Source organism: Hipposideros armiger, unplaced genomic scaffold (genome assembly GCF_001890085.2).
Source record: "Hipposideros armiger isolate ML-2016 unplaced genomic scaffold, ASM189008v1 scaffold_124, whole genome shotgun sequence".
Taxonomy (NCBI): Eukaryota; Metazoa; Chordata; class Mammalia; order Chiroptera; family Hipposideridae; genus Hipposideros; species Hipposideros armiger.
In genome coordinates this window covers 97,862-124,411 of record NW_017731474.1, presented here as the reverse complement: position 1 = coordinate 124,411, position 26,550 = coordinate 97,862, and the positions used below count along the sequence as shown (strand labels likewise).

Here is a 26,550-nt window from a genome sequence, read left to right as displayed (position 1 = left end):
GAGCAATATTCCTGCCATTGGCTAAAATAAAAAAAGTAAAGAGAGGTCTTGGTGGTTTAAAACAGTCAATAGTGTGGGATCATGCTGAGACCATAACTGGCTTTTTTTTTTTTTTTAATTTGAAGCAGAGATCATATTTGAATGACCAAGGACAGTCACACCAATGCATTGTAATGAGGAGTTTCCTTTCTTTTCTCTTTTTTTCTTTTCTTTTATTTTTTTACTTCTCTTATTTCATTATAGGAGATTCAGGTAACCTTCTCTGCAGTGTTGCTGGACAAATGATCCGGGAAAGAATGAGGAGAAGAGTTGCAGGCTGGTGTATGTGTGTGTGTATGTTTTGGTTGCGCCTGTGACATCTTTCCTTCTGTCTCCATTCCATTTGCTGGCCAGCAAACTTGTGTTACGTCCCTGTCATGTCTGTCTGTTCTGCCTCAGGTAAGGCCTGCGTCACTGCTTCCGAGGGGCTCAGGAGGCCATGGGGTTGCCCATGCGCATCAGCACACATGCCCTGAATTCATCTCACAGTTATTGAGAAGAGAGTCTAATAAAATGCACGTTTTTGAAAAACAAACTTCACATGAATCGTGCAGTTGCCTGCAGGCAACTCCACTTAAGAAAACTGCATATTTAGAATAGAAATGAGGTTAGCGGACCCCCTTGAGGACATCTGTGAGGGATAAGAAGTGAATGACCCTACTCATTCTGGTTATTGACTTGGTCAGCAGTTGCTACTTGAACTACCTCCAAAGCCTGACAATGATGGCACCAGCTCTTGACTTAGCAGGAAAGCTTTCATGAGGAAACCTTTTTTTAAAATTTTTTTTTAGCTGAGCCATCCTGCTACCTGTTGGCAGCTCAGTGGCTGCTCAGCTCGGGCCAGGACTCGAACCGCTGTTGCTCAGAGCTCAAACTCTTGAGCGAGCTCTTAACCAACTGAGCCACTCGGCTGGCCCCATGAGGAGACCTTTTAATTCCAGTTCCTTTCTTACATCTCTAACTCCTCCTCCCCCCTTTTCTTCCTCTCTCTTTTCTTCCCTTCGTACAGTTCCTCTGCTCCAAAGTACAAAAAGCCATTTTTTTGTTTGTACATTTTAGTAGTTTTTATATAAAAAGACATTCCTGACTTAGACAATGATCAGAAAATGGTAAGCTGACCCTTAAGTATTCGTTTAGCTAAATGACCTGGAGTGAGTGGGACACTCCAGCATTCCAAGGAATTAAAGCACTGACACAAAGAGCTGACTTGCCATTTAAGACAACGTCGGAAATACTGTTTCTAAACCCCAGGCTTTCCTTTTTAAAAAAATGTCTTAGGAAATTTTCAGAAATAGAAAAAGAAATCAAAGTAACTGAGCAGTCAGGATCTTTAAACTATTCGGACACCCTGGAGCCAGACAGCTACATTTAGAAAGATGCTTCTGAAAAGCTGTTTTTGGACTTGTATTTACATTGGATCCATTATGTCTATTGTCTTTTTTAGTGAACCCAGTCTTTTCCACAGTGCTGAGTCTGAACTGCATACCTTCCTGGTGTAGTATTAGTGTAGCTAAAACACCTTATCCTTCATGCATTTCCATTTCGTTATAAAGCTTAAATGAAATTGTTTGGAGGAACAAATACGTCTTGTATGAAAACATATTTTCTTCTGTCATTTTCCCTTCATATTGCGTTCTAAAAAGAAGTTGGTAAACACCGACATATATGGAAAATACGGAACTGAAGCAGAAAGTCCAGAGGGAAGCTACTGCAACCCTGCTTCACAAACATGTGTTGCATGAGATGTGTACTTACATAGGTAGCATCCTCTAGGATATGTAGTATAAACACTATACAACAACCTCAAATTAGTAATACACATGAACCCATAATTTGATGTATTTTTAGTTGGTATCACTGTCTTCCCCCACCTCTTTTGTGGTAGAGTCATGCTCTCTCTTTGTAGAGAACGTCTTATTAAACTGCTTTTCAAGAGTTAAGCCCATCCAAATTTATATCCAGCCAGCATTTTACTGCCCTGTCATCACCAGAGGCATATTTAGAGTTCTGGAAGAATGAAACACACTGAACTCTGAGATGGCTGGATCAGGGCTGAGGGCGCATCCGTACCTCCTACTCCAAGTTTTGAGAAAATCTCTACTTAATGATTCTGAAATCCAGAACTATGTTATATGACAAAAGTTGTGAGTGTTTGAAAGGTGGTATAAAAAAGATGAAAATATAGTGCATTACTTCCGTTTTTAAGTCTGGAAGACACATGGGATTCCATACACAAATCTGTGGGGATCTGATCAACCACTGCCATGAATTTCAAAGATGAGCTCTAAGGGAACACAAAGCTTGATTAAAGGATGGAGCAGGGCTTTCAAAAGTGGATTAAAGGTCTCGAGAGGTCTATACAATTTCCTTGACCCTTGGCATTTCAATGACCACACTTTTCTGCATCTTCCACCTCCTATTTTCTCACCACCGTCTGCAAATAGCACTTCCACCCTTCTGCCCCACCTCCACTATGTAACCAGGAAGTCATTCTCAGATTTTCCCAAAAGCATATATTTTCATAAAACTCAAAGAGAGTCAGGCTTGAAGCAGACCAACCCTTCTTGAGTTTGCCCCTTTCTTTAAGAGACTGAGCTCTGAATCCTGTGTTCAATTATTCTACACCTGCGCAGAGCTGTCCATGTTTCCCTGCACTGTCTGTTGAACCTGGAGATCCCAGGGACACTACGAGCAAGTGCACCAGTCCTCTAAATCAAAACAAAGGTGTTTTAATTCTCTGCTCCCTAGTATCTAATCACTGGAGTGTGTGAGTCGGAGAGTGTATTTTAGTTCAGTGACTAAATTTTCCCTTCAAACTAAAACTAAAAAGAGCTAAAAAGGATTCATCAGAACCTCTTTCTTAGCCATTAAAGAAGTATCATATAAATTAGTTTTTGTAATATATAAATTAAAAACCGTTAAGTCAAAATGTATTGCCCCCACATCCTTTGATAAGTTGAACAATTATACATCCCATTCACGACTATGTACAACATGTATATAATCATCCATAATATATGGATACCCTATATATGCAAATATATTCACACTATGTATTTAAAACACTATATAACATATATGTTAACCACCGGAAAATAATTACATGCATATGTACTTAAGTATTCTCTTTATAATGCTTATAGCTATACCTATTACACCCCCATCCACACACTTGCCAAGGCTTCCAGATTTTTCCTTGGTTAATAGATTAAATATTATCTTGTTAAAAGTTTTTAATTGGTTACAAATGTCTTTTTGTTTGTCCCCCAGGATACTACGGGGATGGCCTAAATGCCATCATTGTGTTTGCCGCCTGTTTTCTGCCAGACAGCAGTCGGGCGGATTACCACTATGTCATGGAAAATCTTTTCCTGTGAGTGATACTTATGACAAAGTGCTTTGAGTTAATGTTTGTGGGCATGTGTGGCAGATAAGCATCTTTAATGAAAGGAAATAAATGATGTAGAATATTCTAAGCCTTTGATAAAAAGTCAATGAAATCTCTGTCAAGGAACATTGCTCAAGAGACTAAAACCTTTAAGGTCGCTCTTTTGTCAGCAAAATGGATTGAAAACGAAACAAACACAGTTTAGCCTGCATTTTAAAATTCTGTGACATTTCCTTTGGGTGAAGTGTTATATTTGTTTCCCGATAACATGTTGTTAGTCAACTGATGATAACCTGACTTCATTTATATCTGCTCTTATTTTATCTGAGTTGCCCTTAGTACCTGATAACATTGTTGACATTTTTGAAAGTCAGGTTTCTTATCCACACATTTTTCAAATGTACCTGCATTTTTAGAAAAAGATAAATGTACAGATAAATGAACAATACTCTCAGAGAAATGATCTTAGGTAAGTGCATTCTTCTCAAGGTGAAGAGGTAATATGCACAACCATTCTTAAATGTCAGATACCCTGTCATTTAACTGTTATATAATTATAGTATAAATAAGATGAAGTGTTTCGTGTGGGAACTGAAAACAGCCCTCTTCCTTCCTGTGATCAGATATGTAATAAGTACTTTAGAGTTAATGGTGGCTGAAGATTATATGATTGTGTACTTGAATGGTGCAACCCCAAGACGGAGGATGCCAGGGCTGGGCTGGATGAAGAAATGCTACCAGATGATTGACAGACGGTAGGTGGGCTCCATTATTTAATCCCTATTTTGACTTTCTCAGTAATCCCCATTTCTAATTCCCTTTTAATCTACCAAAAATGCAATCGCATTTTAGAAACATTGACTTGTGCACAGTGGAGATAATAAATTATAAAAATATTGAAAGAGTCACTTGGTGCCCCACATCTGAATTAAAGCAAATTCTCCCCAGATTTTGTTAAATGTTGTTATCTCGAACCTGGTGGCCAGGTCTGTTTTAAACTATACATATGGTATTGCCACATGGAGCTGCAATTTGGGCTGATAAAACAAGTATCCATGATTCTTTACTGGTGTCATGTGATTTTGGTGCTGTTTATGTGCACTGGGACTATTGTGATTTGGGAAACTGTTGTGCTCTTATTTCAACATTTATTATTAATTCAAGTTAACCACTAGCCCATTGGTGCCTTTGGGTGCCCCTTCATTAAGATACTTTACTTTCATCCATACTGGTGTTGATAGAACAAAACATGTTATTGCCATCTACAGGAAAATTGTCATAATAAACATACAAGTTTATGATGTCTATGATAGGTGTGGCATCCCCTTATATGTGGCTCCTTACATAATACCACAAGAATAACCTGTACCTGTTATATTAGCTAAAATTTGTTTAACGATCCAGACATTCATAAAGTAACATTACTGATGCTGAAAACATGCCTGATAATCAAGAACATTCAAATGGTAATTTGAAGACCAAACAACCAGATGATATACGGTTACTATATTCATTCAATGTAAGAAGACACCAATGCTCAGTGAGATCAAATAAATTCTTAAGTTGCTAAAAAGAGTGTATTCCTTTCAAAATAGTGAAGATATTGCTGACAAAAATGAAAAGCATTGTTGTTGTTTTTAAGATTTTATTTGGGAATTCGGGGAGGGGAACAGACAAGTTGCTGTCCTTTTGATCTACAGTCTAGTTGTGGAGGACCTCGCTTCACTGGCCCATGTTGGTATTATCATTGCGCTCTTCCTGGGTGAGGCAATCGCTCGCCAGCCATTGGACGGCCGCTCATGCTGGCTGATGGCCAGCCCCACTGCAGCCTATGCCATCTCCAGCGACTCACATCAGCCCAGCTCCAGGTCGAGCTGTTGTTCACCATCTTAGCTGTAGAGGGCACAGCGTCACTGGCCCTCATGTGGGATCCAAACCGGGGCCCTGCTGCTCAGAGGTGGCGTCCCAAGCCAACTGTTAACCAACGCGCCATTCGGCCAGCCCGAAAAGCATTGTTAAACAAAAATGTGCCATGGTGGTTATAGATTTATGGACTCAACAACCATTTTGCTTTATATTCTGAGAAAATGAGACTTGAATCATGTTTCAAGTTATATATCAAAAAGCAGTCGTTTTAATAATCATGGCTTTTGTATACCTTCCCTACTGATAATAGTAACTTGCCTAAAACTAATATTATATATATTTTTATTTGGGGATACACTTTTAGTTCCCACTAAAAATGGGTTATGAGTAATTATTTTTCTTTTTTCAAAATAGACTGCGGAAGAATTTGAAATCATTCATTATTGTTCATCCATCTTGGTTCATCAGAACAATTCTTGCAGTAACACGACCTTTTATAAGGTATGGTTATTGTTGTAGTAAAAGTATTATTGGTAGTTTTAAAATAATATGTATTCATTTTCCTATAAACAAGAATTCATAAACTAAGAGGGTATTTAGGGTAACAGATTTACCTCTGCCTTTCCTGGAAGGATATTTTGGACTATCCAGCAAGAGACTCTAATTAAGAATGAGCTTTATTTCATAACTAGATTTCCCCCTTTATTATAAAACATGATCTCTATGCTGGTTTCTATAAACATAGAAGATAAAGTGATGGGTTTCCATGCCTCATTACAAAAAGGAATAGACAATACTTTTAAAGTAATACGTGGTATTTTTTAGAGAATAGAAAAGGTAGAGTAACATGACAAGAGAAAATAAAGACAAACCAAGACAGAAACAGGAGCCATGTCTTACCTTAATTGTTCTATTTCTGCTGAACATATATCATTTAGGTTACCAAAGTTAGGTAAACAGTCTCAGCAGCCATTTTGAGAGCTTTATTTTGATCTCTCATGAGGATTCTTGGTTTCAAGTCAGTTCAGTTCAGTGAATATTTATTCATCATGTATGTTGTGCTAGATGCTATATAACCTTACATTTTGTGGATGCAAATAAAAGCAAGATATATGTCATAACGTAGAAAGGATTGGAACAGCTAAATGCATGAGACAGTATATATTTTCTAGATAACTTAAAAAATATAATAAAATAAAGTCTTGCCTAACATCAGGATACAGATTAGATAAATTGAAACCTTTCTGCCTCAAAGTTATTAATGAATCCCTAAGAAAATTTCTGATAACTTCACTACTGGAGAAAAAATTTATAGGTTAAAATCCCCCTTTTCTTTTTTACATAGATTTTACTGTGCCTTCCAGATTCTACCATTTTGGTTTGTTTTTTTTTTCAGTGTTCACTTACTATTATTTAGCATCCCTGTTTTCTACTTCCAACACTTGAGTATCACAATTCAATCTAATTTTCCTTTGGCAGAGGTTACCTCTTTACTATGCCATGTTAAATTGCCTTCAGAAACAATATGAAATATTTAAGGTATACAAAAAGCCATTTATTTTAATAACAGCAGCAAATACTTTGACAAGGGAATAGGAGTCAATATACACTGGAGAGCTTATAAAAAGTTTAATTTGTAAAAAGTAAACATTAGAATTGATATTGATTTATTGGTGTTTGTTTAATAGTTCAGTTTTTATACTTATAAAACAAATGTTTCTTCTTGATAGGTAACAAAATATTACTGTAAAAAATTGAAAATGGTTATAGTTCAACATTATTGAAGGGAGTTTCAAGATAATAATTCCAATAATAATAAAATTATAGCAAATAGTGTTGTGGTAAAATATAATAATGGCTTACATTTATTGAGTGCTTACATGCATTATTTCATTTAATCCCATGACAGTCATCTGAAGGAGGTGCTGTTTACTATTTCCATTATATAGGAAAAACCCTGAGGTTCAATGAGGTCAAATAAATTGTCTAAGGCAGGAGTCAGCACACCCACTCTGTAAAAGATCAAATAGTAAACATTTTAAGTTTTGTGGGCCATATGGTCTCAGTCACAGCTACCTAACCCTGCCATTATAGAGCAGAAGCAGCCCTAGACAATATGTAAACAATAAGCATGGCTGTGTTCCAATAAAGCTTGATTTATGAATACTGAAATTGAATTTCTTAAAAATGTTTACATCACAAAATATTCTTGTTTTGATATTTTTTCAACCATTTAAAAACCACAGAAACCATTCTTACCTCAAGAACTGTAAAGAAACAGTCAACAAGCTGGTTTTAGCCTGTGGGCTATAGTTTGTCAAACCCAGGTCTAAGGTAACATAGCCAATAAATGATAGACCCAGGCTTTGAACCCAATTTTCTGCCTAATTCTAAAGAACACACATTTCAAGTACTTACACATTATATTTACAATTTCATCATGTGAAAACCTTCTTTAAAGATCCCCCTTTAAAGACAGTTTACATCAGGGTAACCAACTTTTACACCTGGCAGAAGTATTGTATGTCTATTTTGTAGGTTGCTGGTAGTATGTGTTCACCCAAGACTTATCAGCAGGGCTAAAAGTAACTATAGGAAGAGGGAGTTTGTTCACAAGGCATAGCAGGGGCCCAGGGTCAAAGCTGCAAGTAAAAAGCTACAGGGTAGCATCTATGACAGGGGCATATGGCAAATTCCTTTGTAAAAATGGATTCTTAGTCTGTGCCAACTACTGGATTTGGTGCCAGAGACTGAGAAATTAAATAGCTCGATTGCTGTCCTAAAGGAGTACAAAGCAGACATAGGCAGACAGTACAAAACTATAACACAGGGTACAATTGAAGCACTGTGAAGGGCGAGAACTCAAGGTGAGGGTGAGTTTTGGGGTAACAGGTGGAGAGCAGAGACCAAGAATCTGTGTCAATAGAAGCTTTCCAGAAGAATGAGCCTTTGAGGTGAGTTTTGAAGAGCTAATAGGATTGGCTAGCTAAAACCAGGTAGAGGAAACAGCAGGTACAAATGCACCAAGGAGAGAACATGGCATGCTTAGAGAACTACATTCTAGTGAATGTAACACTGGAGATGGTGGCTTCCCATTGCATGACTACTTCTTCCCTCTCACTCCACCCACTCTATCTTTTATCAAAACCTGAATTTAGCTCAAAAACTCTGGAGGAAGGAAGAGGTCTAATGTAGCATATCATTGGTAGTGTGTGTTCACCCAAGACTTATCAGGAGTGCTAGAAGTGACTGGAGAGGTAGGTTGTTACAAGTCACAACCAGTGACTCAGGGTCAAAACTGCCAAGTAAATGTGAAAGATAAATGTATAGGGACATGACCTTGAAAAAGCTTCCTGCTAGAATGCATAGTAGTTGAACAGAAGGCTGCACAGTTGGCAGACAGCTCAGCATGATCCCAGTAGACTTGGGGGGGNGAGGGGGAGCGGGTGGAGGGTTGTCTTTTAATTTGAAACCATCCAAGGAAGTTTGATACTTGATCAAGTTCCCTTTCAAGTGGAATGATACAATTTTAAAATTAGTTTGCAAGTATACCAATAATAGAGAAATATAAGTGTTCTTATAAAATATCCAATCATTACCAATAAGATCAATAACTACCAATTCCTGTGTCTAACTCCCTTTTCCAGAGGCTAATTTCCTTATCAGTTTCAGTGGTCTCCTTCCAAGTTTTTTTCTATGCATTTACACACATCTAAAATGATAACATTTAGATGAAAGCTGTCTGTAATTCAAATCCAGTCACTGGAACAGTTTTTGAATGTTGGTCCATCTGGAATGAACTCTCAAACTAGAACTTTATAAAAAAAGTTGTAAAATATATATTTTTTAAATACTAAAAAGAGGAAAATGAGTTTACATATACTTTTAAAATATATTAACCTTGGTAGATTCTGAAAGAACTTAATGACAAAATTTTTGTTTTGTTAAAAACAAACGTGCAAACAAACCATAAACCAGTGATAATGCAGAGTGGCAGGAACTGTTGGGAGGCCATATGTGTGATCAAGAGTGTGGACTCTGCAGTCAGACTGCAAAGGTTTAAATCTTGGCTCTGTGCCTTGCTGATGGTGTATACTTAACTCCCCGTGTCTCAGTTTCCTAATCTTTAAAAAGAGAATAATAATAATAATAATAATAATGCCTACCTCACTAGTCTATATTAAGAAATAAATGAGTTAATATATATAAATTACTTAAGAGTAGCTGGCATATACTACTCAAATAAGGTGGCCTTTCTTCTTACTGAGAGTGCTGGGCCAAGGTGTTATGCATATAGCAGGACTTTCAAAAAGATGCAATGGCCTGAGAAGGAATGAAATAGCAAAGAATGATATACTTTTTTCTTCCTTTTTTTTTAGTTCAAAATTCAGCAGTAAAATTAAATATGTCAGTAGCTTATCAGAACTCAGTGGGCTGATCCCAATGGATTGTATCCATATTCCAGAGAGCATCATCAAGTAAGTCCTGATGGTTTCAAAGATTCAGTAAGAAATATTGCATGTTTGGAGAAGGAGGTTGGGAAATAATTCATTTCTTAACTGGTGGGGAAATGGCATTATCTTGTGTTTAAGACAAATATTAAATAGTCTCCAATAAATATATGGGTTTTTTTTCTTATAACCCATAGATAACTCTTCTGTTTTTTTAGATCCTCTTTTAGATTTTCACATAATATTCTCTTGGAATTATTGATTTTCACCTTGGATTTTACTACCATTTTGGAGAAAGCATAAATGTAACATTAATCAGTGCATCTGTTCGTTGTGCCTCTCACTCCACACAGACACAATAGGGTGTGAGCATAGCTTAGATTTCTTTCTTGCCTTATATAAAGGTCCTAGGAAAAGAGTAAAAAATTACCCTTTCTCTGTTTTCTTCTAAATCCTTTTTCTTCATAGTTCCCTTCAGGTGAAAAATGAGGCAGGGTGGTGGGTGTATGTTAGGGATGTTTCCTTACTCAGCACAGGGTAATAACACACCAGCATTGATACTGAAGGTTGAAGGATTACCCTACAAAACTAAGAGTAACAGTGAACTGAACAACCCCTTGGAGCTGGGACTTAAAAACACAGATACTGGAGAGTGAACACTCCTATTTGGCTCACTGTTGCAAAGAACTATTGTTTTCTGTGGATGGTGTCTTTCTTTTGTTATGTCTGATTCACTCATTTTTATTTGATTAGCATTGAAAGGAAGTACCATCAGCTCAAAGGAAGTAAACAAGGATACCTAGTCTTCCTCCAGATGTTAGATAACAAAATGTACTTCTCAACGTGGGCACCCTGAAAAAAGTGTCCTCACTTAAATTAAAAAAGGGACAAAAACTGGAAGAAAAGTACTCTCGTTTAGTGTGTATCTATGCTGTGCCCGGCATAGAAGTGCTCTCTTTATATCATTTACAGCTATGGGAAGAGGACTGATTATGTGAACTATAAGTAGGAACAAGGAAAAGATGAAACTAGACTTCATTTAGAGTCAGCCTGGCACCAAAATTCCCATGCCCTTTTCTAGTAGTTTCTTTCACCTCTTTTAAAGTATCCACCTAAAGTCAAAGCTCAGGAGTAGATGCATTTGGTTTTCCTACATCCCAATGTCAGGCATGAGCCCAGGATACTGACTGGGCTTAGCTTGGCCAGTTGCCTCAGCTGAATCAAGCAGAATGTTCATCAGGTCCTAGCAATGGCTTTAGGCCTCATTAGCTTCATGGGTTCCCACAACCAGCACATCTCACAGCTCTGGCTGGCTGCTTCCAAAAGATGCACCCATCTCCAAAACACTCCTACTCTTTAAATAAAAAAACATTCTGGAGCACCCATCTCCTATAATACTGCCTCTCTTTGCAAAAGGCGACAAGGACATTTTCTTTTCAAGTGGAAATGAGCCTTGTCCACACTCTAGGTAAACACGGTAATGCTTCTGTGGTATGGCTGTTGGAAAAAGAGAAGAGAGTGGGCTTTGGAGGCTTAACATTAGACTTGAACCTTTCTGCCTTCCTTTCAACGTTCCTGAGACTTCAGGCAACTTAGTATTAAAACTCTCTGAGTCTCAGCTTCAGCGTCAAGTACAATGGGAAAGTAAGGCGCGATTCATGGAATGGTCCTGAGGACTGAATGAGAACCAGGTACCTAAAGCATTCAGAAAGCACACTGGCACAAAGCTGGCAATCCAGAATGTTATTTATTATAAGCGTGTTGCTTTTAGAGACCCACTATCATATAAGAGAGTCTAATTGAAAAGTCAAAGGTGCCCAAGGCACTTCATTCATACACATACACCAGTTTGTAAGGGCTCCCTTCAGGGAAAGTTGCTTCAGGAGGAAGGGTTCCATTTGGAAAGATTTTCATCTGGAGGAAGAAATATACAACCATGCATGTCCTCCTCATGTTATCTCCCGTCTTTCATAATCTATCTCCTCTGATCAGCCTTCCTGCCATTTCTGTTACTGGCCCTCATTGCCTCATTTTCATGTTACGCCATTTTCAAATTGATAAAAAGCCATAGCTCCTTCCTATTACTGAATAACGTTCAGAGGATCTGAACAGCCAATCCCGAGACCAGTATTCAGCTGGGATAGAGCCTGTCATAAAAGGGCCTTAATGAAAGAAAAGCTTACCCAATCTAGGATCAAATTTATAAGCACTGATTACAGTTGATCCTTGTTATTTGTAGCGGTGATGTTTTAGACCAAATAGCGACTACTGAACTGTTGTTGGTAGGGGGAAAACAGGGTTAGGGTCCTGCGAGCCTCTGGTTACAGTTTTTTGTCAGCCAACTGATATCCTTATTTTGTGTGTTTTTCGTGTTAAAAGATACCTTATTTGATATATACTGTTGATTCATTAATATTGAACTCATGGCCAACAACACCATAATTCATGCCTAAACAAAGCTTATCTAACACCGTGTATTCTCTGTGAGGCACATCACAGTGTTCTTGTGCTCAGCATCACTAGAGAGCACTTCAGCACTATGCTTGGGGACTATTTTATATTTTAAATGGCAAAATACAAAAAAAAAAAAAAACCAAAAAACCCCACATATTTATGGTACTAAATAGATTGCAGAAAGGACATTGTTTACAGTATAAGCGCTGAATTGAGAAGATAATAGCCTTGCTATGTTAAAGCTCAGCTGGAAACATGTTCATAAGGTGACTCGAATTTTTTGCCACTTTATGAATGTCCTCAAGTGACCACAAGTGTTGATTTGGAGTTACAAATAAAGTATGGCAAGTAGGCAAATTAGCAAGCATGGAGTCTGCAAATAATGAGGATTGGCTGTATATAATTATAAATTCTAAATCATTGATTGTGTCTAAAGAAAATAAGATTTCTGCCAAAAGACAATTTGATTAATATTTGGGTAGGCTTTTTCTGTCATTTTTGAGTGTTCTTTAAAACATTTACTTGTCATTCTTTCATCTGTTGGCTTGTTTTCCTCACTGCATTCATTTTTTATCTCGTAAGGTACGATGAAGAAAGATCTTATAAGAGAAGTGTGAGGTAAAATCTCCTAATCTGCAATTCACACTGGACCCTCTGTGTGTGTACACCAGTGTCTTTCTTGTGGGTGACCTCAACATGCTACCAGAGCAAGGGGTCTTTGTGTCTGTCCCTTGTGTATGCCATTCCCAGTCTTTGTCTTATATGTAAAGCTGTTGAGGTCAACCCAATTTGCAACTGACACCTACTAAACCAGATACATCCCTGACTTGGCCCAGGCTGCAAGCTAACTTCAACTCTAGTCAACAGACTGATGTGATGTGTTCAGCTTTATTCAGCCAGCATGTTTCTGATCTCCTTGCAACGTTTGTATCTACCTTTATGAAGGAACTTGCAAAGTAAACATACATAAACGCTGAATGGGAGGAAATAACACCATATTTAATTGAAAGAGTGTGTCTCAGTGCTCCAGAAGACAGCTTTTAAAAGCCTATCCACTCCCCATACGTTTGGCTCTGCTTTGCTGGGTGACTGTCTCACGCTCTGCTTGCTTCTTTTTTTTTTTTTCTTCTCTACACTGATAATTTTTGCTCATGCAGACTGGATGAAGAACTGAGGGAAGCATCCGAAGCAGCTAAGTAAGACGTTGTTTTCATTCAGCAGCTGGCGTGAAGTTGGCTTGCATTTCAGGAATGAATTGGGAGAGCCTGCATGCCTGGTGTTGTATTCTTGCATCCTGATAATAATGCTGCCCTTTAAAAGTTCCTTTTGTCACGTGATAGATACAATTTCAGTTATTCGTATTACAGTCTATTTTCTCCCAGTATCTTGGTTATCTTGAAGAATGCATTTGATACTGTTGTTTAATTATTTTTTAAAGTATACATGTAATTTTAGGCATCATAGCAAAAGAACACATCACAGGCGCACACACACACTCACACACATATAATGTAACATCCAGATGATCATTAGATATATTGAGGCAACAAAACTTCATTAGTAATTCGTATTAGTGGAGAGAAATGATGGCAAGTTCAAATCTGGAATATTTTGTAGAATCAATTTCATGATTTTCTAAGACTTTTTTAAAACACCTTATTGAGTGACTTGGAAATATTACTTAACAGCTTCCAAGCTATTTGGATAAATGGAAAAAAATGATTGCTCACTATTGTTAAAGTATAATTTTCAAAAAGGCAAAATCATAACTTTAATGCAAATATAAAATGAATACATGCCAATGGTTTTATTCAACTAATTATTTAATGAAGGAAACAGGAAGGCATTAAAACCAGTTCAAAGAGCAGTTGAAAACCTGACTATCAATAGGCAATTTATAAGGAATGTTAGGATAAGATTTAGATAAAAACTGATTAATGTTCAGCAGGGCAATAAATTGTAACCTTAGGTTATTTTTTTCACTGGAAAGAAATAATTTGTCTCTGCTCAACAAAAATCTGAAAGTTAACCTCTTGCCCTACAGAGTTATAAAACAGGCCATTTGTAGAAAGTCAACTCAGCAGCGCTTTGAAAAAATATCCAGTAATTTCCTTTTTTTTATTTCCAAGTTACAAATAATTTTTCTGACACTATGTTAAATGTAGAGAAGTACTATTTGGAAAGTTTGCTGTATTGAGCTTTCCATTTTAAATGTTGCTTACACTTTAATTTTTATAGCTAGTTTCAATTTTAATAGATGTTGCAAAAGCAGAAAGCCTGGACAATGTGCAAAGAGCTACAGATTTTGAAAATGTAAGATCTTAATTAGTAAAGTTTTTTCCGAAAAGGTGTAAATGCCAGTTCCTTATGAAAACAATTCATTTAGATAATTTTTTCCTACGGCCCATTTTTATTGCAGGTAATCTGTAGAAGTATTTGCCTATAGTGTGGATCTTTTGGGTTAAAAACTCAAGGAAAGGCTTTTGCTTTAGAAAGTTTAGCATTATGGTAGTTTACTATTACAGTATTCTTATCCTCTAGTTTTCTTTCAAGATAACTGACACTCATTGAGACTAGCAATACTCAAAATTATATTATATAATTTTTTACTCTAACAGAATCTTCATAGTCTCTAACTCAACAGTTAAAAACAAGAAGTTGTGGATATAAGGAAAATATTATAAATCAAGGAACCAAATGTTGGTGTAATGTACCCATTTAGCATTTATCTGTATTAAAATTGCGTTATGTCATGAGATTCCCCAGAGAAAGAAACAACAATGAGTTTGTCTTTTAGCTTTTTTTTTTTTTTTTTGGATAACATGTTTATGAAATTAAGAAGTTGTTTTCAAGACAAAAGATGGGGGAGGTGACATCAATAATTTTCCAGGCAAACCCATTATAAAGTCATATTGCCATGTTTTTTCATTAGTACCATGAAAATTGTTGCCTCCTTCAATGGATTTTTTTTCCCCTCATATTTTTACTCTTCCTGCATAGCTACCATAGTGAAACAGTGATCATATTTGGTTTTGTTGTGTAGCTTTCTCTATTTTTTCCTCTCAAATCCTTCATTTTGTTTTCTTCCCTACCCTCACAGCCCCTCTCCCCAAGTACCTAAATGGTCTCAGGTGATCCTGAGAAGTCTCGATTTCTTTTCTAAAGGAAGCACCAAGCTCATGCCTAGTATATAGAAGCTCAGTAAATTTCTGCTGCGTATATTGACAAATGTGCTTAAGATTATGATAGTTGCTGTCAAGCAGTGGTTCTCAAGCGTTACTGTGCATGAGAATCACCTGAGCACTTGTTAAAATGGTATCCTGGGCCTCACCTGCGAAGTTCCCGATTCAGCAGGCCTGAGAATCTGTATTTCTAACAAATGCCCAGTGAAGCCAATGCAGCCCATCAGGACCATGCTTTGAGAATCACCCCCTTAAAGTAATTGACTGAAAAAAATGAAGACATATTTAGAAAAGGAAATAAAACTGATTTTTGAACATGTAAAAAAAATAATTGGCTGAATAAAAATAATTAGATTTCCCTTAGGGGTCTATGCTCCGACTTTGGATTCAGTGGGTAAGCTACCTGTCTGAATTCTCTGCCAGTTCATCCTAATTCTTTTGAGGGTAACATTATATGTATGAGGAATTGAAATATATTTCCACATTTGAAAATGTGTAAGGAGAAAGAATTTTACTCTGTTGACGCCACAGATGATTAAAATGCCTCTGAAGTGGTCCCCAAATCCTTGGACAGCCTGTATATGATGATTTGGGGTTCAGGAAAAACAATCACTGCAGGTCTCTGGTTAGATGTGAAAAGAAAGATAACCCAGATTCTTTCTATTAACAGATACACCCTGGCTGGTCACATGACCTTTATGAAAAAGCTTCAGGCTGGTTCTGACCAAAGGCAAACATATACCTGTCAGGAGCAAAACCTACCTGTCTGTTGTTTTGCTTCATTCTCACCAATGTTGTAAACATTCACCCTGTCCCCACATACACATATATATGCCAGCACCACCTCTAACAGACTTCTAGGTGAGGCGATTTCCCTCAGCCTGCCTTATTTTTTTCTTTAAAACTTTATTTCATCTCTCTTTTAGAGTTTTGGGGGGTTTTTTTGTTTCTTACAGTTCAAATTCTCCAAAATTTATACTCGACATTTTAATTATTTCTCAAATGTATGTCACCCTTTATGTAATGGTTTTATTATTTCATGTTCTTTTTATAGTTTTTACATCTTTGCAGTTCAAATTTTTCTTTAAAACCTTAGATCTATACAGAAAAGAAAATACTCTGGAAGGATAAATTGTATAGAGAGAGCCATCCTTATGTTGAAAATGGCGAAAAAGCCATCTCCGCCTTTGTAGTGACAGAATTCTATGGATTGCAAATTTGCCCTTCTCTTTGGAAGGATTATGCAAAGTTATAAAGCAGAAAAGCTAGGTTTGGAAAATTCCCCTTTCTTGATTCCAGTCCAGCTTTGCTAGGTTTTTATAGCACACTGTCAACACTTACCTGACTGTCCTTTTCACTAGAGTTACCAAATACACTCCATAAAAATGCCAGACCACCAGTGAAATGGGTCAGGAGAGAAGGGGAAGAAAACCCTCTGACCATCCAGGGAGAAATAGCTTTCTGCTATTTTCAATAAAATACCTCACATTAATAACTGTACCTCTTATGTGCAAACAGATATATTAGCTTGTGAAATGTCTCACATTACAAAAGGAACACTCACATGTAAAAAGAATCCTAGAATCCCTTTAAAGAGTATTTGTTTGCCAGCAATAAAATATTTAACGGAAGAGAAAACGTAAAAGGGGAAGCACACTAAGGATTCATCGGAAATTAATATAAAGCAGATTTGAAATTTGCTAACAGAGGACTCGCACCACATTACACAAAAATAGCATAAATAGATTCATACACCATAACAAAGCTTTTATTTCATGATTTTAGATGGTTACATTTTTCTTGCCGGACACATTCAGTTCAGGTGAATGTCAGGATTCATTCGTATTACCTGAACACAGCTCAGCTGTATGGTAGTCTTATTATGTTTCTCTAACAACAACAAGGGAAGCTGACACTGACATTTTTTCTTTTAGTGTCTTACAAAATCTTCATTCTTGTGAAAACAGAAAGTTAACTATGTTTATATGTAAATGAAATTAGGCTGCTTGAGAGGGAATGTTCTTTGCATATAAAATATTATATTTTAGGAGTTATAAATGAAAAATTTGCAATATTATATTCCCTGAATAAGATAGATTGAAAAATCAGGGGAAAAAAATGACAAGGACACAAAAGACCACTGGAGGTATTGGAGTTTTCAATTTTTCTTTTATGTTTCTCAATCATGGGCAATTACTATATTTCAAAACTGATGGTAAAAGAATCGCAGCTTAATCTCAACATCATTTCAGGTGTAGATTTGTTCAATATTAGCAATGGGACAACATTAAACAGTTTAAAATGCCCAAATCTATTGTGCTTATGAAGTGGTAACAGTGGAGAGAATGTTTACTGCTTCCTTTTTTTCCATGCACTCAGAACTAGCTGCCTGTACAATGATCCAGAACTGTCTTCTATGGAAAAAGAGTAAGAATTCAGCATCAATAACAGCTCTGTGGTTACTTGCAGTATGGTATGGCTGAGCTCTGAAAGAAATGGATACATTGAGGATTGGGTAAACCCCGTTTAGATGTTCGGCTTTCATGTTCTCTATCCCTGAACTTAGAAACTTAAAGAGAAATGTGCCAGCGTAACCCCGTCTCATTCATGATCACCATTAAATCCCTTACAGACAACCTAAGTCTGTACTTGGCCTTCTGTTTTTCCAATCCAAAAACGAGGAGAAAATGAATATTAGAACCAGATGTAAGAGCATTTGGGCAAGAGAAATTCAAGCCTGCTTTCTGAATTACATCATCTATTTTAATTAGTGAAAGTTGGGACCTCCATTTAAACTTAATATTTTGGTGGATGGGAGAGAAAATGTCCTTGTGTTGAAAATTCCAAGAAGCAGTTGAGTCTGATGGGGCTGAAGAATGATCTAGTCCATCTAGTCCCATGCTGACAGAAATAGAAATCAAATACGTATTGCGTTCTTACCACGTGCCAGACTATGCAAAAAAGCTTCACACACACTGATCTTTCTCCTCAGAATAAGCATATACTAAAATATATAGTACATTTTATAGATAAGGAAAGTGACATAGAGAGATGATCTAACCAGTCCAACATTTTACACTTGCGAAAATGTCCCAGAGGTGGGATTTGAATGTGTAATGCCGTTCCAGGGACAGTGGTTTTGAAATCAAAGGGAAGTGGTCTTAATGCTGGAATGCGTGTGCAACGTCTGGTTTAACCAAAGATTAGAAGAACAAAATTAGTCCCCTAAGAAAGCAGAGTTAATTATTGGCCAGGTCAGTTTCAGGGAATGTATCATGGTCAACAACATGCTCTCAGAGGGCACTTGGCCATCCAGTTAGGGGCTCCTAATCTGGTTTAAACTGTGGAGAATTTAACATTGTCCTTCTTCCCAGGAATCCAGAAGAAGGGGCAAACATCAGATTTAAATGTGTCAGCTATTGTTTTCTTCTCTTTGGACCTCCTTTTCCTCGAGGTCCGAACGGAAGTTGGAAAATCACAGTGCAATGTCTTTGCAGTTGCTATGGATACCTTCCAGTTTAAGGAAGTTTATGCACAAAAACTCTAGAGAAATGGCCCCAACTGAAGAAGTACACAAAGAACGATGGCTAGAAGGAGACCTTTGAAATCATGCAACTATTTTTTTGAAAGTTATACTTATCCCACCTCTGAGATGAAGACAACAATTGCTTCAAGCAAATTGAAAATTCTGCAAAGCAAAAATATCTCAGTCCCTTAGCCCACCATAATTCTTTTTGTCTTTCCCGTCTCAGCAAAACAGCGCCCCCTAGAGCAGAGTCTTGTACCTGCAGTTAATAAGCTGTGTGGACAGAATGTCTCCCACGGAATGGCCTGTGGCTGCTACATCTGCGGGGCTTACCCACTTCTTTGTCTGCCTTGTCTGTTTTGTTCATTATTTGTATGTAGGGCCATTTGGGCTGAGGAGAGGGCAAAGCACTGCTTCTTGTTTGGGGTTTATTCCAGGGCTGGACTTGGCGAAGGAAGGGACTTCCTTTAAATTGTTACTTCCCACTTCTCAGGACATCTTCTTCTCTACACTTCCCTTTTCTTCAGTCCTCTCTCTTCTAAGCCATACCAGGCACATGATCCCAGTGCAGACAATGAGATCCAGGAGAAGTGGCAAAGAATTTTTTCTGCTGACTTCCAGCCCTGGATTTCTGGCTTTCTCTAGTATTAGAACAAGGGGCTTTGTTTTCTTTCTTCTCATTCCGGTGTGGAAGCATTTTACACTTTCTAGTATTGAATGGGTAAACTGCAAAATGGGCAAAGGCTCTTCCAAGGAGCTCACTCAGGCCAAGAATAAAATGAAATGTGTGCTGATATTGTAGTGGTCTCTCCATTTTCCTCAAAGAGGGAAGGGAAGGTTATACCTGTCTCCCCTTCTTTCTACCTAAAACAGTGCCTTTTTATTCATCATTAAACAATATTGTCAGACATATTGTAAGAAACCTCATTTAACACATAGAAGCAAAAATGGCCTATAGTAAAATTGTCAGAATGTTGCTATGTCTCCCTGGAAAGTTGGTTATAGAAAACTAAGCCCACTTGCCCAAAGGAGAGGAATACTCTTTTTTCATTTTACAATCTAATTAAAAGTACATTTTGTTCTAAAAAGCATAGTGTTTTTCCAAGTACCCCTAGGTTTGTCTCCTTCACTTGTAGGTTTGGATTTTATTTATTCATGCATGTCCTAAAACTTGCAACATGCCTTTTTATATTTTTACATACATAAAAAGCATATATGATCCAGGGGATGTGGTTCCATCTGGGGAGACTTAAATTAGTAGTATTGTCAGTAGCTTCATTAGATTGACACAATAACTGTCACTTTTTAAAAATCATTCACTTTTTTTTCAATTACAGTTGACATTCAGTATTATCTTATACTAGTTTCAGGTATACAGCAATATAAATCATTCACTTTTGACTCTCTTTTGCTTCTTCTGTAAACTGAGTAAGTAGATTTCAATCTTTCAGTTTTTGGTTTACCAAAATCTGAAGGGATAAATTAAACACTAGAAGGTTTACAAAGAAGTCAGTATGAAAAATTCGATGTTTGAAAATGGGCATCATGGTGTAAGCGTTTTTTCAGATTTTTATCAGGGAACTAGATGGTGAAACAAAGTGACAGTGCACTTTAAACTCTCCAAGACAATTTCAAATATTCTGACCTACGCTCACGCTTTTTAGGCAGTGTGCCCCAAATTTTGGCTTAACAAATAATTCTCTTGGTCTGTGAGAGAAACTGAGCCATCACCATGTGAGAAAGAATAAAATTCCAATCATCAAATCATACTTATTACAGACTTCTGGGAATAACTACAGCTGGGAAGTATAATGTAGAAGTAAAAACATGATCAAGAAAGACCTGCTTTGTAAAAGCAGAATAGAAAAAGATCTAGGGGTCACAGTGAATAAAAAGAGGACACCTCCATGGTAAAACTCTGCAGACAAGAAAACAAATCAGGGCATTAAAAAAAAAAAAAGATTACTATCCATGACCACCTGTCCTGTCCTGGCTGTCAGCATGTCCAGGTCTGAACACCCCCAAAGGAGACAAGATTATTATAAGTAGAGTAATTCAGCAGATAGGTGATTTTTTTCCCATTTCAAAAAGACACCGAGCCACTACTATACTCCACTGCTAATACTACTACTAATAATAACAATAGACATTTACTCTGTGTTCACTATGTACAATTGAAAACACTTAGACTTAATCCTTAGCAAGGTATGAGAGAGATACATGATTGCTCTATTTTACAGGTACAGAAATGGAAACTTAGAGAAGGTAGGTAACTTGGCCTAGGGCCCAGAGCTAATAAGTGGGGGAGTTGCTGAAGATATTTAAAGGAAAGATACCACTATAAACAGGATGAGCGGGCAGTGGGTTACCCATGGCTTTATTTGCAAAGCTACTACCATGAGCACTGCTCCGCTGCTGCAAATTCCACAAGCAAACGTACAGATTTCTGGCTCAGGCGGGCAGATCTAAGAGAAATCCTCAGATTCTTCCCAATTGCCCTTTCAAACAGTGTGTTTTTTTCTCTTTTCATGGCTGACATTCTTCCTCTGAGTGTTCAAGTGGCTGTAGCTCTCTTCTCTGAGAGATACCAGAAAGTCAGGATATGATCAATAAGAGGCAAAAAAGAGACACGAGTGGCTCAAGGACATTTTAGACTTATTTCCTAGATATTCGGGAACCCACTAGACATTCTTAAAAACATTCTTAGGTTATAAGACTCCATCTTATTAAGTTCAGCTAACCAGACTCAGGCAAATCCTTTGGCAATAGAAAATGTTGTGGGGGAGGGGGTGCCATTGTTTTACATTGTTTATTGAGCACCTATCTATCGAGCACGAGCACCTATCTATCGAGCACCTATCAGACATTTCTTATTTCAGGGAGATCATTTATTTGCCCCACAAGGAAACAACATTTACCAAAAAATAGGTAGATACCTTATTTCCAAAATGCAATAATGTCCCTTATCATAATCTACTTTAGGAACAAGGCTTAACATGAGTTTTTTGCCTCCCTAGATCATCGTAAAAGGTGTAAAATGCTTCCAGAAATAGTTTTGTAAAAATAAACATTAGATATTTTAGATGAAGCCTTTCCAACTAGGGGAGGACTGTGTTTTACCAAATTTTTCTGTTCTAAGAAACTTGCATGATTTATTTTCAGTAAGTCCTTTGAGGAAAAAAAGGCAAACACATGCCACCCCAAATCCTTTACTACATGTTTCTTACTCAGTTTCTCATTTTTTTCTCCCTCTTTTTCAAGTATTGACCTGAAGCTGAAAGAAAAGCCCTAGTTGGCCGTGGCTGGCAGAAGAGGATGCTTTTTTGCCTCATGGTTCTGTTGAAACATATCTACCTGGAAGAGACAGGGCTGATGGTACTTTTTTCCACTTTGCACTATCTGGTGCCATTCTAAATTTCTAAGGGGAAAAACAGTAAGGGAATTTGTTTACTTTTAACGTGTTTTATGAAATGCTGTGTATTTTCCTATTTTGCCGATTACGTGCCTCAAGGATTTTAGTTGAACCTTAGCAAGAAAATAGGATGACCTTCCATTTCCACATTTCGTTAACCCTTGGTACAGTGATGTTTTGTCTCTTAGACTGGTATTGACCAATAAGGTAACTTCAATCCACTATTAATTATGTGTGAATTGTGTCCATCAATTAGCTGGATTTCTTCTTGGTGGTCATTTTAGGTTTAAAATACACAGGACTCAACTCTCCCACATAACTCCACCTTTAAAATCCTAAACTGTCTTGACAGCCATAAACCAGACACAGGTGAAACCACCATCAGCTAAGTGCCCACTTGGTTCTTGTCCACATGAATCATCTCGAACTTCTCAAAGGGAAATCAGGCTTTCTAATTCACATAAATTTTATCTTAGTTATCAAATCGGACATCATGTTTTCTGTGAAATGGCTTTAAAAAAAATCATCATTATTCCAATGAATATTGAAGGCCTCCACATTGAGAAACTTAAGGATCAGTGTCTGCATTTTTGGTAGCTGTCTGTGCTTCAGGCCGTAAACTTAGTTCAAGGTGTTACACTCTAAGGGACAAGGACTCAGGGGTAAGGTGGCCCACTCAGAAATTCATTATTTGGTAACGTTCAGTTATCTGAATTTCTCACATGCGTTATAAAAATCAATCTGCTTTAAAACACTCTGATTATAGGTTTAAAATATGAGTATATACTATCAGGTGCAAAATTTTTCTTTATAGTTTTCATATGCTCTTTAAAATACCATTTCGAATCTATGGGCCTCTTGCTGAGAGATTGGCAAACCACAGCCAGTTGTATCGCACTGCCTGTTTTCATCTGGCCTTCTAGTTAAGAATGGTTTTCACACTTTGGGTTGAGGAAATTTTTTTTTTAATATTTCATGACATGAAAATTATTCAACTTTCAGCATCCATAAATAAACTTTTATGGAAACATAGCCACACAAATTTGTTTACGAACTCTCTTGGCTACTTTCACACTAAAGCCACAGATTTGAGTAGTTGCAACAGACCGTGTGTGGCCTACGAAGCCTAAAACATTTACTATCTTTATAGAAAAAGTTTGCTGAGCCCTGCTCCAGCACATACATTCTTTGACCCTGACTTGCATTTGTATTTAGATATCATTTCTCTAACAGAATGCACAAGTAAGGCTGCAAACTAGTTTATTCTTTAAAAATGAAATTTGGCATCCATTGTCAGAAAAATACATGGCCTGCTGAAAAAGATGGGTCAGGTTATATTTACATGACCCACAGTGAAGCCTGCTAAGGAGGTTTTTGGCTGTTTACAGGTGTTGCTGAGGTCCCGACCTTACTCTTATTCTTATTCTCCAGCATCACCTATTACTAATTAGCCAGCAAACATAAAAATGTAGTGGAGAATGGGATTCCACCGAAATCTTAGGATAGTAACTACATCAAGAGAGCTGTCCAAGATACTCTGAGCCCTGGGTATCATGAGCTTTGAAGTGCTTTGAAGTAGACACTTTTGTGCAGGTGACTAAATGTCACTGACTTCTTTTGGTTCATGTCCATCTCCCACCAGCTTCCAGACATGCTTTCATATATACAAGACAGTTCTCTTTCCTCCATAAATCTCCATTATCTGTGTTCCCCTCTTGGTCTCTTTCAACTGAGCATTTTATTGAATTGTGTTCTTTGGGGTCTCCTCCCTCACAACATCTGACTTGTCTTATAGAAAAACCCTAGAGCATACCTTTTCTCACAGTCCACGTCCACCTTTGAAAGCCCAAATTGTGCCTCTCCCAGAACTTACTGTTGACATAAGTACGGTGACTCAATGTTCTGGTTTGTTCACCCGTTTACGGCTGTTGCCCTGGCATAATTATTAACAATGCTTCCCTTTACTCAGTCATGTCCCATTTGGGAAGATGAATTACATGGTCCCCCCAGCTACAGGAAGTAATGAAAAATCCAGTGTTCAGCTTAATGGTGCAAGCCTGAGGACATAGAGCTGTAGATAGTGGGCTCTTGTTATGTTCAACCAGACATGGCAACAATCTCACCATTCACATTTTTTTTTAACTTGTCCAGCCTTCTCATGGAAGATTACTCAGGTGGTATTCTGTTTGAAGCTTAATCTTCCTACAGGGAAATTACAATCATCTTTCCCAATCAATTATTTTGTTTGGGCTGTTCTATGGGCTGCATAACCATTCTGTTAGTTAGGCTTTTGCTATTTGATTGTCTTAAAAAAGAAAAATTAATTTAATTGCATGTGCTAGAGAAAAGCCACCATGTAAATTTAACCCAAGTACATAGAATCCTAGAAGAATCCTGAAAAAAATAATCCCTAAGCAAATAGGTAGGCAGATGTAAACATAACACATCTTTAGCTATCTAGCTCTTGCATTCTGAGCATTCTTGCTTTGGTTCTGACTTCTGGGAACTGTTTTGCACTTTTGTAGTTAAGGGAACCAAGGAGTTATTGGGGCAAAACTATATTTTTCCCAAGTGGCAACTGTTCTTCGCTTAGCTCCTTGATTAAGAGAAAGAACAAAAATATGCTCAGAAGATACTATCAGGGAGTGAGGGCAATAGGTGGGTGTGGAAGAAAACCCTGAAGTTCCTGTTGAAGCCATACAATGTTTTATGGGGTTATCTTCTAAGACATACTCCAAGATGTGTGAGGAAGTCACTACTTCAAGTCTTTGTGTTATTAAAATCTCATTTTAAGAATTCAGTTATGGTACTATGTTTGTGCAATTCTCATCTAATCGCAATGCCTCAGTAGTTTGCTCCCTTAGACACATTTAGATGTGCACAAAATAATCTTTTATATATTTAAAGGGTTTTCTACTATGTATTGATTGCTCAGAATAAAGTATCTATTAGATTTTGTTTGGGTAAATAAATAAATTCTCCTTAAATAGTGTGGCTAATAATATAAAAATATGTAACAACACTATATATATATATATATATATATATATATATATATATCTTCTCTGTATAATTCAAAAATAAAAATTGATTCCACAAGTTATGGCTTTCTTTCTTTGAGTGCAGCAGTCTGATTTGGATATCAGTCTAGTGGCACTTGATACCTGAGGTCAGTATACATTTGGGCTTTCTTATTACCCAAATTTTATTCTTTATATTTTTACTTTCCATGCCTCAATGACCTAAGCTTTCAAAATATGTTGTTTACCATCTGGGTAAGCAATGTCTCCCATTGGAAGTGTCTCCTTGTTTTGTGGTTACTTGATTTTCTCAACTTTTCCTTTCTCTTTCCCTGACCTTTTCATGGCATATATTTCTTTTTAAGTTAAAACCCATTAAATGGTATTCTATTTCTAGATTTTATTTTGGTTTTTTTTTTGTTACTTTTACAAACTTCAGGCAAAACTGGAGTTGGGAGTTACCATTGTGCTTTTTCTTTTTCTTTTTAACTAATAAATAAATCTGTCCCTCTGCCTCTCAGAAGGTTGTTGGAGTAACCAAATGAAAAGTTGGTCTATGAAAAGTGAGACATTGCATGTTTCCTTGAGCTAGGAATGAGTTCTATTGGATTTTGTCCTCTACCCAAAACAAAGGGAAGAAGGACAAGAGAAGACTGAGAGGTAATTACGGGCAAATGAAGGGCATGCGACTAGGAGGTGGTGTGCTATGTTCATTCTGCTCCTTTGCCTCACTGTGGTAGTGGGCGTTGGCGGCAGGCTGGGCATCCAGCTCTAGAGGGAAGGAGGGTGAGATGTGGTGGACACGCACTGCGGTATGTTACGCAGCTGTTAGAAGCAACAAGCTATACATTCATAGAGCAATACTTAAATCATAGGGTAGAGCAGAAAAAGTATGAGAAAGAACTTTATATTTTTAGCATAGTGCAATTTATACAACTTTAAAACCACACACACAAAAAAAACAGTGCTACATATACAAAATCCATGCATGTTTAAGGACTTAGCATACTCATTAGAGTGAGTGCAGGGAGTTAGAATCCAAGGTGAAGTTGGGAGATTAATTAAAAAACACAAAATCCGGTACAAACTTTCAGTTACAAAATAAATAGGTCATAAGGATGTAATGTACAGCATGGTGACTATAGTTAATACTGTATCACATATTTGAAAGTTGCTAAGGTGTAGATCTTGAAAGTTCTCATCACAAGAAAA

The 26,550-nt window shown here is 37.2% G+C and overlaps 1 protein-coding gene across 7 annotated transcripts in view; it reads left to right on the top strand.

Moving 5' to 3' along the window:
• The window catches only part of PRUNE2 (prune homolog 2 with BCH domain), a 246,346-nt gene extending 221,075 nt beyond the window's left edge, over positions 1–25,271 (top strand). Inside the window, exons 13-21 of one of the 7 annotated variants that reach the window (XM_019648292.1) lie at positions 244–252; positions 3,310–3,412; positions 4,051–4,182; positions 5,708–5,794; positions 9,673–9,771; positions 12,781–12,816; positions 13,356–13,394; positions 17,760–17,807; positions 22,168–25,271. In XM_019648292.1, coding sequence (XP_019503837.1) covers positions 244–252; positions 3,310–3,412; positions 4,051–4,182; positions 5,708–5,794; positions 9,673–9,771; positions 12,781–12,816; positions 13,356–13,394; positions 17,760–17,807; positions 22,168–22,198 — 584 coding nt within the window. In that variant the 3' untranslated portion in view covers positions 22,199–25,271. The remainder of the gene's footprint in view (positions 1–243; positions 253–3,309; positions 3,413–4,050; positions 4,183–5,707; positions 5,795–9,672; positions 9,772–12,780; positions 12,817–13,355; positions 13,395–17,759; positions 17,808–22,167) is intronic. The other 6 variants (XM_019648293.1, XM_019648294.1, XM_019648295.1 and 3 more) reach the window with 6 other exon arrangements.
• Positions 25,272–26,550: the final 1,279 nt, after the last annotated feature.